The sequence below is a fragment of the Phacochoerus africanus genome, chromosome 8 (assembly GCF_016906955.1).
Source record: "Phacochoerus africanus isolate WHEZ1 chromosome 8, ROS_Pafr_v1, whole genome shotgun sequence".
Lineage (NCBI taxonomy): Eukaryota > Metazoa > Chordata > Mammalia > Artiodactyla > Suidae > Phacochoerus > Phacochoerus africanus.
In genome coordinates, this window is record NC_062551.1 from 142,322,973 (window position 1) to 142,337,812 (window position 14,840).

Genomic DNA, 14,840 nt, shown 5'->3' on the forward strand with positions numbered 1-14,840 from the left:
ATTGAAATTATTTTGCTGTATCATGCTGTACATAGCATGTCTATAATGTCTCCTTGTGCTTAAAAATTATGAACAATTTAGGTTTTTATGTATTGTACTTGACCAAAGTTTTTTTTCCCCACACTTGTGGCATGCAGAAGTTCCCGGGCCAAGGACTGAACCTGTATCACAGCAGTGACAATCTTGAGTCCTTTACTACTAGGTCATCCGGGAACTCCCATAATTGAACAAATTTAACATTGTTATGATCATTTAAGAAAACTGTTTTTCTCTTTATGGCCCTTTTAATGAATCGCTAGAAATTCCTTATGAAAATGGAGTATCTTGATTTATACGCCTGAAACTCATACTCGAAATTTTCAGTTACCACCTCGGTCTTTGCACTTCAATCACTACTTTATAATTTTCATGTGAAACTATATAGTTCTTGAATGTTTTATATATTTTCCTCCGTTTCTTCTTGTTAAATATGGAAAAAGTCTTGCTTTAAAGCACACACACACAAATTAGAGATGTCTGAATTTTCAACAGAAAAATGACTTAGTAAAGTAAAAATACATGAAATATTTTTATTGTGAGAATGAATTGCAGAAATTTCAGCTTTTTTGTTTTTATATCTGTAGAGTAGGGAGGATGGGCGCGATAATCATTAAGTTCTCTCCTGTATTTTAAGTCTTAAAATCATTTCTATTTCTTTTTTTTGTTTGTTTTTCCTCTCGTTAGAGCCACACCCACTGCATATGGAAGTTCTCAGGCTAGGGGTTGAATCAGAGCTGCAGCTACCAGCCTGTGCTACCAGGCACAACCACACTGGATCCGAGCCTCGTCTGCCACCTACACAGCAGCTTGAGGCAATGGTAGATCCTTAACCCACTGAGCAAGGCCCAGGGATCGAACCCCCACCCTCACAGAGAAAACATCGGATCCTTAACCCGCTGAGCCACAGCAGGAACTCTCATTTCTATTTCTTCTGTTTCCTATTTCTTTACCCTCAGTTTCAGGCTTACTTTGTAAACATATGGGCGTGTATCATTTGACTCTTACAAAAACTTTTTGAATGTTGTGGTCGGGGTGTGTGTGTGTGTGTGTGTGTGTGTGTGTGTGTGTAAGGTTTTCAGTTTATAAGGAAAAGAAAAACAACCTTATCAAAGAGTTAACGCCTTGGCCAGGGTGACACAACTAATAAAAGTTAACGTGTGAAACTCAAACTCCAAATTCTGAGACCTACCCCTGGTACTTTCTTTCCTGAATGCTATAGAGCTAAAGGAAGAAGTGGAGAGGTTAGAAAAAGAGCTGAAAGAAAACAGCGTTGTAGCTGGTGGTGTGCTGGGAAATGTTTGGGAGCTGGCTGGGGGGAGGGAGCCCCTGATGGGTAGTGTTTCCTCCTTTCCCCAGTGTAGTTATCCCCACATTTTCAACTTATAAATGTGATGTCACCGAAGGTGGAATTGGGAAGAGATGCACACAGCAAGGAGCCAGGATAAGTCAGCTCCAGCATGACACTGCAGTGGACAAATACTACCCCACATCATGAAGAATGAAACTGTCTCCAGATTTGTAACTCAGGGGAGGGGGGAACACAATTTGAGGACTAGTACTAGTTGTTTAAAGCCTCCTTGGCTTTCTTGTAATTACTCCAAAGTTTTCAAATCATTTAGCTTGAAACCGAGGCAGAAAAAAATGGGAAGACAAAAGAAATTACACTTAAGCACCTTCCTTAATACAGCCATTGAAGGTTTAAGTTTTCACCTCTCAGTTTAAAGGACACCTGATGTTGTTAGATCCGCACATGAAAACACTTGCAAGTGACTATAGATACATCCTCTGAAAGAATCATGATGTTTTAAATTTAATAAGCATATAAACTGAAACTTAGTAATTCTCTAAGTCAAGCTATACAATTTATGTATTTTTTTTTAAGAAATGATGTAAAAAAAGACCTTTAAATTTAGAGTGTTCAGGAAAACTACATCCTAATACTGAAGCTACTATTCCAGGTAGGTGAAACAGAGGGCCTTGATCTCAGTGGATTTTAAATGTGCTGATTCTGGAAGAAAAAAATAATTGTAATAACGTATTTTATTAATTATTCCTGCAAATAGGAATAACCAAATCAGAGAACTGGACTGAGGTTATGATATTTGTGAGGAGAGGGTATGAATGATTTTTAACCTAAGAGGACTATAGTAAAGCTTGATTTAAAACTTTATTAACTTTTTAGAATCTTTGGAGAGGTAAAAACCTCGCACCATTACCTGATTAAAGACACTTCTCTGGCTTATTTTTCTTTAGAACAAACATTTGGCTTAGATCAAAGCAAGACAGGAACAAAATTATCTTAAAAACCCCCATGATTCTGAGAATGATTAATATATAATCTTGGCTTCAAGGAGGTATTAAGAGAAGCAGGTGATGTCTAGAGCAGCTCAGATCCAAGTAATACATGGCTCTTAACAGCATAAAGGAAAAAACTGGAGAGTGAAAATAATCTTGTCTAGTATATTTAGAAAACAAGAAGGGTGAAACTTCGAGTAAGCAATAATGAAGTGAAACTTTTATAAACCGTACTAAGGGGTTAGTGAAGTTAGTGGGAACTTTGCCTAATTATCTGAAGAAAGAAATAAGAGAAAGGAATTTTCTGAGAGTGTTAAGATCTTGATGTCTTTCTAAGCTTAATATAACTCAATAGATGAGGTCGTATTCAGTGTTCCAGTCTTAAGGAAGAAAAACAGATTCTACAATGGAAAAGCATAATCCTAATTTTAGATAGGTCAGAAGAGCAGCAATTTTTTTTTATGACATTGCACTTAATCAGTAAATTTTGGTACATTTCAGAAATGCTTCCCTCCTAACTACTCTTTATCATTTTTCTTCTTAGCAAAGCTTATCTCTGTACTATTTAATAATCAAAAGTAAGACTTTTAAAAAATGTTCCTGCAAAGAGAGAGGAATATACAGTTTACTTTTATGACTGTCAGTTTCATCCCAGGCCTTGGTAAACTCACCTAATCCATTGAAGCTCTTTGTAACATTCAAAAGCTGTGCTGTAGAGCTATGTTGGAGTGAGGAGTGGGTAGAAAAAGGTTTCTGATAAACCAGAAAAACTATTCGACTTCTTCAATTTTTCCTTATGTGAAATGGATGTTTTACTGACCATTAATTCCTATATGTTGTGAGAGTGATGGGACTTTCCCAAACATTTCCTAAAAAATCTTCAGTTGTAAAAAGTCTTCTCACCTGCTCTGGATATCCATCCATACTCCTTTGCCCTTTAGTTTGAATTAAGCACCGTCCAGGCTGAGGTCCCCGGGTGGCCTGTGAAGAGGGGATCTGAATAGGCAATGGTGACTGAAATTGCTGGATGGTCACTTTGTTTATGTTTCCCTCGTATGGCTGCTGCTCCCGGCTACGATGCTGAAGGCTTTGGGACCCCATCAAGGTCTGGATGTGGCTGCCTGCCTGTGAAGAAGATAATCTGTCAGAAGATTTGTGGTATAGAAAAGATGTGGTTAGTGTAGACAAAAGCATGCCGAATACCTCTCTGGTAAGTAAAACGGCATCATTTGGGTTTTTAGCCACGGCTGGGAAGGATAATGAAGAAACAGAAAGGGTCCCCCTACTGTGAATTTGTGAAAATGTTAATATCAGAGCAAGGGTGCAGTAAATACATTTGCAGTCATCTGATAGCTTGCCAAAGATTATTTTAACCCCCATTTTAAGGGAACAAAGTTCAGCCTGAAAAATCTCAAGAAGAAAAAAGGTACAGTTTAAAAAGTAAAGTGGAACTCTATCTGGCATTTCATTTTGAATAGTAGCAGGAAGGGAGACGTAATATTTGAAACATTGGGTGGAAATGATAGAACCCAGTTCCTAATTTCCATGCAAAAGGATTGAATTGCATATTTTCCTTTATGCCACACACACATATAGTAGGCTCGCTGAGGTAAGCATAATCTGTATTTATTAGTTTTCCACATTATTAAACCAAGAGCATAGTTTTTGTAACCTTGAAGTTCCATTAAAAATGAATCATGTGGGGTTCCCATTGTGGTGCAGCAGAAACAAATCTGACTAGTAACCATGAGGCTGCAGGTTCGATCCCTGGCCTCGCTTAACCAGTAGGTTAAGGATCTGCTGTTGCCGTGAGCTGTGATGTAGGCTGCAGATGTGGCTTGGATCTGGTGTTGCTGTGGCTGTGGTACAGGCCAGCAGCTACAGTTCCGATTAGACCCCTAGCATGGGAACATGCATATGCTGCAGATGCGGCCCTTAAAAAAAAAAAAAAAAAAGAATCATGTGATAAATTCCTGTGAGTTTCTGCAGCCCATGGAAGCACTAGATACGGAAAGGTCTAAGGGAGCTCCGCATGCAGATCATCTTGACATGAACTTTCAGAGAGATTCATCAGTACCTCATTTAAAGCAACATCAGTCCTTTATCAACCCTTAAGGGTGGATGTTGGAGGAGAAAGAGGATGCTCACTTCGGTCTCCCATCTTTAAATGATGTGGTGCTAAAAAATAACCCTATATCTTGTTCACTCCGATTTTCTCACCTTCATTCTAGCATCAGCTCCTTGAGTCATTCTACCTGGTATCTTTTCTATCAAGCAAGCCATTATGTTTGTGAGCTGATAACCTTCATTTAAAAATGGAGTATGATTTAACATGGATGTCGAACATGGGAAGAGAAGCTTATCATTAATACTTTTAAACACATGTTTTAGTACTGTGCTTGGTACTTCATCCATTACTACAGAAGGATCTGAGGGATTACTTTCTAGATATTCATTTTCTTTCTTGTTGATCTTTTCAGCGCAGGTACTTTGGAATTCAAAAGTAAATTTCACCTTGGAATTCATCAGTTAGGAAAGTCTGTGAATCTTCCTGACTAATCAAGATTTTTAATACTATGAAAAAGTCAGATTGCTCCATCATAAGTGACTAGATATAGTTCCCAGTGCTATACAGCAGGAACTCATGTACAGTAGAAAATTGACAGACCACTGTAAACCAGCTATAATGGAAAAAATAAAAATCATTATAAAAAAGTCAGATTGGAGGAATAAAGGGAAAATATTAAACAAGTTTTCAAGGAAAAGATGAATTTTAATTATTTTAAAGTTCTTAACGAAGAGCAACATAAGAGACATACAGAAATGGCAGTGATCATGGAAAATAAATCAGAGAAGATGGAAGGCATATTGCTTTGATTCCAAACAAGAGGTCATGTCGGTGAGAAAAATATTCAGAATTATCTGGCAATACGTAGGGAAAAGTAAGCAATCATTCTGAATAATTTTAGATATCCAACTTGTGCTATCATGTGCAATTTTTTTACATTCAAAAACAAAGATATTTCAGTCATGGGAAATTGCAGGAAAAGATGCAAAAGAACATTTTGAGTTATAACAGCGCAATATCAAAGTGATTATCAATCCAATACTATCCAACACAATTAACCAGGGATCACAAAACTATCATAAACACAACTAAAACAACCTCATGAAGGCAAATATGTATTTCTCTAATGTATCTATCTCCTTCTCAGAAATCTAAATGAAAGATGTCACAACTCTCTCCACCATTCTAGAAGACTGAACATCTTCTGGTCAAGTTTTTCCCTACTGCAAATGCAATTCCCTCCTACCTCCATGAAATTTCATGTTCTCTTGTTTGACAGGAGGGGAAAGCCATAATAAACCTAGTATCACATTTTGAGCTGCCGTATGCTGAATGAACTAACTGGCCTACTGAGTTACTTACGCAGTTAAAGAAAATGACTTCCTGGATTTAGAGGAGTTGGTGCTGTAGGCTGACTAATGCTGACTGGCCTGGCTACTGAGCAATCAAGTTGATTTTACATTTATACCTGCTTCTCATTTCCACTAGTATAATATTCATGGGTCTTCAGTTATTGCTTGAGTCAGTGGAAAAGAGGAAGACTGGATGTTTAATTGAAAGTGACAGACAAGTAAAGAATTTTTACACCCAGAAAAACTTAGAGGGACCCAGCATACTAACATAGTTTTAGTCCCATGATGCATAATCCACATGAGAAAATCAATAAAGATTGCTTATTAGTTATTTCATTGACAAGAATATTATAGTAGTGTCCAAGGGTAAAGAAACCCTGTCTGTATTATAGAACTATAATAATCTTTAGATTTATTTCTTTATTTTCTATGTAACTTTATTTTTCATTATAGTTGATTTATAATGTTCTATCAATTTCTACTGTATAGCAAAGTGACCCAGTTACACATATATATATACATTCTTTTTCTCATATTATCTTCTATCATGTCCTGCACAAGTGATTAGATATAGTTTCCCATGCTATACAGCAGGACCTCACTGCTTATCCATTCTAAATGTAATAGTTTGCATCTACTAATCCCAACTCCTAGTCCATACCACTCCCTCCCCTTCCCCCTTGACAACCATAAATCTGTTCTCTTTATCTGTGAGATACATGCAGCCCTATGTTCTTAGCAGCACTATTCACAATAGCCAAGACATGGAAACAACCTAAATGTTCATCAACAGATGAAGGAATGAAGATGTGGTACATATACACAATGGAATACTACTCAGCCATAAAAAAGTACGAAATAATGCTATTTGCAGCAAGATATATGGAACTAGAAATTCTCATACTAAGTGAAGTAAACCAGAAAAAGACAAATACCATATGATATAGCTTATATGTGGAATCTAAAATGTGGCGCAAATGAACCTATCTGCAGAATAGATTTATTTATTTATTATTTTCTTTTTTGGCCACCCCAGGGGATACGGAATTTCCCAGGCCAGGGATCAGATTTGTGCTGCAGTGCAACCTACACCACACCTGTAGCAATGCTGGATCCTTAACCCACCTTGCCTGCCTGGGGATCAAACCTGCATCTCAGTGCTCCTGAGTTGACACAGATCCCATTGTACCACAGTGGGAACTCCCCTTTAGTTTTATTTTTTATGGTTTATTTTTTTCTTCAGATGGGACAATTTGAGCTTTAATTATGCTTTCATTTGAAACTCTTTGGGGGCAAGCACCGTGTCCTGCTTACCATCTTTAATAACTGGCTCAGTAACTGGCATTTAATAAACAATGGCTACCGTCCAAACACTAGGTGCCAGACAATTTACTAAAATTTGCCTTACATACTACCTCCTTTAATCCCTACAATAGCACTAAGGGATAGTTAGCATTTATTACTATTACTTAATTTTACTGAGGAGGAAACTAAGGTTTGGAAAGGTTAAGGAACTTTCCCAAGTAATTTGCACAACTGGTAAACTGGCAGGACTGGGACTTGAATCAAGGCTGTTTGACAACCAAAGTTCATGCTCTTAAACACAAAATTATATTGCAGCCACCTTTGCCCCCAAATTGATTCTCTCCCTCCAGTACTTGAACTGTGAAATGAAAAGGAACCACACATGGAACAAAAGGATCAAGTTGTTCAGGAAGGATATATTAAATTTCTTTAGTTAATGAATTAGGTCTAGTGTCTATCTTATTTTACTTTATTTTTTTATTTTTTGTCTTTTCAAGGGCCGCACCCGAGGCATATGGAGGTTCCCAAGCTAAGGGTCCAATCGGAGCTGTAGCGGCCGGCCTACGTCAGAACCACAGCAACGGGGGATCTCAGCCGCATCTGCAACCTACACCACAGCTCATGGCAATGCCAGATCCTTAACCCACTGAGCGAGGCCAGGGATCAAACCTGCAGCCTCAGGGTTCCTAGTCAGATTCGTTAACCACTGAGCTACTATGGGAACTCCATCTAGCGTCTATTTTAGATCCTAGGTTTGTGACTTAGAACTTCATATTTAAGCAAATAGGAGAATGCGCTATGTATTTAGTAATCTTTTCCATGATTATGAAATAACGAAGCTCATGTTCTCAGGTAGTTTGGAAAAACATAAAGTGAGCAAGGAAGGAACATTATGTAAAATGATTCTGTTCACATCAGTAGCAGTTTTTTCACTCTCTCCTGGGGCTATAGGCGGCTATGAATGGGGGTGGGGAATGACAGCTACAGAAAGCAAATAATTAACACTAAATTTTGTGTAAAGTTAAGCAAACATAAATGACACAAGGCATCTAAGGGGACAATTATGGTGTGGAGGAACTGTAAAGAGAAATGTTTTTGACTGGTACAGTGGTTTAAGAAAGGTGATGAAAATGTAGAAAATGTCAAGAAGCTGGATTTGTTGAAGCAGAGGGTTAGCTATGAGAACACTGACTCATATTTAAGGAGAATTTGAACATGAGGGTTTCTATAAAGCCTGAGCTACACATTTTGAATGATAAAAAGAAATAGAGAAGATTTGACATTTGTTTTGAACTTTCAAGGGGAGATTGGACAAAACATCATGTATTTGAGGAGAATAGTGTAGAATATGATGTTTTCAAGTTGACCCCCCAAAATACTGTCAAGATTTAAAGGGAAAAACTCCAATATCCAAAGGACCCAAGGAGATATTTTTGTCAAAGCCATAGAAGAAATGTGATTTGACACCAAGTGGTGCTGTTCATACATACAATTCATCCCATAGCAACTCAAGCTTATTATGTGGAAATTGGGAGGTTTTGTATATATAAAATAAATGATGTTTTCACTAAAATGATGTTGTGGTTCACACTATTCTTTTAGAAAAGAGTGTTAGACTGAGACCTGTATTACTTAATTTTGTTATCTGTTTTACTCCCCATTTTGGCTCTTGGACCACCTATGGTTGCTTCCAAAAATCAAACACAACCTCAAAGGATGACAATATATGCCACTGCAAATATTCAAATGGACACAATTCCTTCTCTAAAATTAGGTCCAAAAGAGTTCTAAAGATGTTTGGAGAAGAATCATGTACAAGGGCTAATTAAATAATTGATTTCAAGGAAACAGCCACACTCATCTAAATGACTCAGTTTAAATAATTCTGTAAACAAACAACAAAACAGTCCTATCACTTTCTACAGGGACTCTTTTTATTGATTGACTGATTTTTTTTTCTTTTTTGGGCCATACCTGTGGCATATGGAAGTTCCCAGGCTAGGGGTTGAATCAGAGCTGCAGCTTCTGGCCTACACCTCAGCCACAGCAATGCCAGATCCAAGTATCTGCAACCTGTGCTGCAACTTGTGGCAATGCCAGATCCTTAACCCACTGAGTGAAGCCAGTAATTGAACCTGCATCCTTGTGGATATTAGTCCAGTTCTTAAGCCACTGAGCACAATAGGAACTCCCTCTCTCTTTTTTTTTTATCTTTTTTTCTTCTTTTAACATGCAAGTTAACTTTTAGCAATCAGGTAGTAGGGCTTCTGCTTCCAGGAAGATGGAATAGACATACTTTCCCCTATCCCCTCCATTAAGAGGGAACCTCCACTGAGGTATCAATGGAGACCATCCAGGAAGCTGAAACTTCAATCCCCACCTAGTGATAATAAGGAGATTTTGCCTCAGTGTCATTGGAGACTAAATGGAGAAATTGGACTTGTACTTCCACGTGGCCAAAATGAAGCAGTGCCCCTTCCTTGCCCACCTGGAGTGGTGTCAGAGAAGGCCAGCTGCAACAGATAGTTCAAATACAATCCAGAGTTTTATAACTAATACTTTTTAAATGTCTAGGTTTCAATCATACCAAGAACCAGGAAAATCTCAAAGAAAAAAGAACAATCAACAGATGTTGACGCATAAAGGACAGAAATTAGAATTACCTGACCAAGATTTTTTAGGACAGTAATTTTTAAAAAATGCTTCAGTGACTAATTACACATATGTTTGAAACAAATAAAAAAAACAAAACAGAAACCCACCTAAGAAATATAATGTCTAAGCAAAGAATGAGAAGATTCAAAGAAGAAACAAACGGAATTTTAGAGCTAGAAAATATAGTAAGAATGTAGAGAATATTTGAAAGAAATAGTAAACTGAAAGACAGGGCAGTAGAAATGATCCAATCTGTGACAGAAACATATTGAAAAAAAAAAATCAACAGAGTCCCAGGGACTCTGTTCAAAAGTCCCAACAGTCATAGTATCAAAGAAGAGGAGAAAGAAAGTGGGGCCAAGAAATTAAAAGAAGAAATAATGGCTGAAAAATTCTGAAATTTGGCAAAAGAAAAAATCCTATAGATTTAAGAAACAGAGAGAATCCCACACCGGGTAAACCCAAAGAAATCCATGCATAGACATATAATAATTAAACTTCTAAAAATGAAAGACAAAGAAAAAATCTTAAAAACAGAGAAAATTACATCTTATCTATAAAGGAAAACAATTTGAAGGGCAGCGGATATCTCATCAAAAAACACAGAGGACAGGAGGAAGTGGCACAATATTTTTCAAGTGCTAAAGGAAAAGAACTGGCAATCCAACATCCTATACTCATGAAAATATTCTTTAGCAATCAAAGATACATTGAAAAATTCTCAGATGAGAGCAAATAAAGAGAATTTGTCAACATTTGACTTATTCTAAAATAATGGCTAAAGGAATTTCTCTAAATCAAAAGAAAATGATAAAAGAAAAAAAAACTGGGAACATCAGGAAAGGAGAAAGAACACAACAAGCAAATATATGGGAAAACACAATGAGCTTTCTTTATCTTCTTGAATTTTCAAAATTATGTTTGATGATTGAAGTAAAATTACAGTATTATCTGAGGTGATTCAAAATGTTTGTAGAGGAAATATTTAAGACAATTATAAACAGAGGAGGTTGAAGGGATATAAAGGGAGGTAAGGTTTCTGTATTTCATTTGAACTGCTAAGTGATGACGGGAGTAGACTTTTATAAGCTATGTATATATAATGCAATACTAGGAATAATCACTAAAGAAGATGCCCCAAAAGATATATTAAAAACACTATAGGAATTCCCGTCGTGGCGCAGCAGAAGCAAATCCAACTAGGAAACATGAGGTTGTGGGTTTGATCCCTGGCCTCGATCAGCGGGTTAAGGATCCAGTGTTGCTGTTAACTGTGGTGTAGGTTGCAGGTGAGGCTCAGATCTGGCATTGCTGTGCGGTGGCATAGGCTGGCAGCTGTAGCTCCGATTAGACCTTTAGCCTGGGAACCTCCATATGCTGCAGGTGTGGCCCTAAAAAGCAAAAACAAAACCAATCCACTATAGATAAATAAATTAAATTCTAAAAATATTCAAACAACTAAGAGGAAGAAGGATAAAGAACAGAGAAGCAAAAAAAAAAAAGAACAGAAAACAAAACAAATTAAGACTTAAGACTTAATGTGTCAATTATTAAATTATATGCAAAGAGACTAATTACCCGAATAAAAAGACAGAACTTGGCAAGGAGGATAAAGAACATTACTCAACTTTATGAAGACTATAAGAAATCACTTCAAATACAATGAGGCCGGCAGAAATTGAAAGGATCAAAAATAAATATGCAAATAACAAATTAAAGACAAAGACATGTGGCTATATCAACATGAGATAAAGTAGATTTCAGAGCAAAGAAAATATACTAGGAATAGAGAGGAATTTTATATGATGAAAGAAGAGTCAATCCACCAAGAAGATACAGAGATCCTAAATGTATACACAACAAAAAATAGAGATTCAAATGTGTAAAGCAAAATTGATAAAACTAAGAAAAAAATAGACAAATTCTACAATTCAACAGCCAAAAAAACCAACAACCTAGTGGAAAAATGGGTAAAAGACCTGAATAGACATTTCTCCAAGGTAGATATACAATGGCCAACAAGCGCATGAAAAAATGCTCAACATAACTGATTATTAGAGAAATGCAAACCAAAACTATCATTAGATACCACCTCACACCAGCCAGAATGGTCCTCATTAATAAATCCACAAATAACAAGTGCTGGAGGGGATGTGGAGAAAAGGGAACCCTCCTGCACTGTTGGTGGGAATGTAAGCTGGTACAACCACTGTGGAGAACAGTATGGAGGTACCTTAGAAATCTGTACATACATAGATCTACCATATTACCCAGCAACCCCACTTTCGGGCATATATCCAGACAAAACTTTCCTTAAAAAAGACACATGCACCCGCATGTTTACTGCAGCTCTATTCACAATAGCCAAGACATGGAAACAACCCCAAATGTCCATCAACAGATGATTGGATTAGGAAGATACACACACACACACACACACACACACACACACACACACACACACACACACTGGAATACTACTCAGCCATAAAAAAGAATGAAATAATGCCATCTGCAGCAACATGGATGGGACTGGAGACTCTCATACTGAGTGAAATAAGTCAGAAAGACAAAGACAAGAACCATATGATATCACTTATATCTGGAATCTAACATATGGCACAAATGAACCTTTCCAGAGAAAAGAAAATCATGGACTTGGAGAACAGACTTGTGGCTGCCCAGGGGGAGGGGGAGGGAGTGGAATGGAGTGGGAGCTTGGTGTTAACGGATGCAAACTATTGCCTTTGGAATTGGATTAACAATGAGATCCTGCTGTGTAGCACTGAGAACTATGTCTAGTTACTTATCATGGAGTATGATAATGGGAGAAAAAAATATGTATACATGTATGTGTAACTGGGTCCCAATGCTGTACAGTGGAAAAAAAGTTGTGTTGGGAAAGTAACAACAACAACAACAAAGAATTCACAGAAAAAAAAAAAGAAATAGACAAATCCATAATTGTTAGAGTTGGAGATTTCAACACCCTCCTCTCAACAATTGATAGATCTAGACTGAAAATTAGCAAGAAAATAGAATAATTCAACAATACCATCAACTAACCAGATTTAATTATCACTTAAAGAACATTCTATCAGGAGTTCCTGTTTTGGCTCAGCGGAAACGAACCCGACTAGGAACCATGAGGTTGTGGGTTCAATCCCCGGCCTTGCTCAGTGGGATAAGGATCCGGCACTGGTGTTGCCGTGAGCTGTGGTGTAGGTCACAGATGTGGCTCGGATCTGGCATTGCTGTGGCTGTGGCATAGGCTGGCAGCTGTAGCTCTGATAAGACCCCTAGCCTGGGAACTTCCACATGCCACTAGTGTGGCCCTAAAAAAATCCAAAAAACCAAAACAAAAACAAACATTCTATCAGACAGCAGCAGAATATATGTTCTCTTCAAATTCCCACAGACTATTTACTAAGACAGATTATACTGCAATTTGTAAAACAAATCTCAACAAATTTAAAAGAACCGAAATCACACAGAAAGTGTTCCCCCAATAACTATAAAATCAAACTAGGAATCAATGACAGAAAGGTAAAAGGAAAATATCCAAACACTTGGGAGCTAAACAACGTAGTTCCAAATTATTCACAGGTCAGAGAAGAAGTCTCAAGGGAAATAAAACAATACACTGACTTTAAAGTAAATGAAAATTTGTAAAACAAAGTTCAAGTAATGCATATAGTAGAAAAGAAGACACCTCCAATCAATAATTAAGATACTACCTCAATTGCTTAGAAAAATAAGAGTCAAATAAACCAAAAGCAAGCAGAAGAAAGGAAATAATAAAAAGAGCAGAAATCAATGAAACAAAATAAACTGCAGATAAAATAAATAAAACAAAGAGCTGGTTCTTTGAAAAGATCAATAAAATCTACACACTTCCAGCAAGACTGAAAAAAAAAAAAAAGAAGACACAAATCATCAAAATCAGGAGTGAAGGGATATCACTACAAATCCTGAAGACATCATAAGGATAAGAAGGTAATATTGCAAATACATCTACACACAAATTTGACAACCCATATAAAATGGGCCATTTCCTCAAAAAACACAAACTATCATAACTCACCCAATATGAAATAGATAATTTGAATAGTCCTGAAACCATTAAGATTGGAAACTATAATTTAAAAACTCCCAGGAAAGAAATCTCCAGGTCCAGAAGGTTACACTAGAGAATTCTATCGAACATTTAAATAAAAGATAACAGTAATTCTACACATTCTTTTCTAATAATAGAAGAGGAGGGAACACTTCCCAGGTTATTTTATGAACAAAACCAGATAAGGACAATACAAAAACAAACAAACAAAAACAGAAAGAAAGGAAGAAAGAAAAACAAAACTATAGACAAATATCCTTTATGAATATAGATGCAAAAATCCTTAACAAAATATTGGCAAGTAAAATTCAGCAATATATAAAAAAATTAAACATCATGACTAAGTGGGGCTTATCTGAACAATACAAAGCTTCTTCAATATTTGAAATCAACAAATACAATGCATCATATTAATGGACTACAGAAGAAAAATACCATGATCCTATCAATGGAAGCAGAATATATTTCACAAAATACAACATCTATTCATGATAAAAACTCTTAGAAATATAGGAACGGAGGGGAACTTCCTCTCCTTGATAAAAAACTTTTACAAAAATGTACAGCTAACCTTATACTTAGTTAAAAAATGAATGCTTCCTACCTAAGGTCAAGAATAAGTCATAGATGTACACACTCATTCTTATTCAACATAGTGCTGGAAGATCTAGTCAGTAGGATAAGGCAAGAAAAGGAAATAAAAGGCATGGAGATAAAGAGGAAAAAATTAATTGCCCTTATTTGCAGATTACATAACTATTTGCCTAGAAAATCCCAAAGAATTAACAAAAAAATTCCTAGAACTAATGAATTTAGCAGGGTTGCAAGATACAAGATCAAGTGTATTTATGTTATGTTAGCAACGAACAATATGTGGACATCAAAATTTAATTGAAATACCATATATAGTCACTCAAAAAAAAAAAAGTGAAACACAGGCGTAAAACAAACAAAGCTTATGCAGGGTTTATATGCTGAAAACTACACAATGTTGATGAAAGATATCAAG

At 36.6% G+C, this 14,840-nt stretch overlaps 1 protein-coding gene across 4 annotated transcripts in view; it reads right to left on the reverse strand.

Moving 5' to 3' along the window:
- Positions 1-14,840, reverse strand: part of LRRC7 (leucine rich repeat containing 7) — a 528,235-nt gene that overhangs the window by 46,145 nt on the left and 467,250 nt on the right. For all 4 annotated transcript variants that reach the window (XM_047792054.1, XM_047792057.1, XM_047792056.1 and 1 more), the window contains one exon: positions 3,238-3,459. In XM_047792054.1, the coding sequence (XP_047648010.1) occupies positions 3,238-3,459 (222 nt within the window). The remainder of the gene's footprint in view (positions 1-3,237; positions 3,460-14,840) is intronic.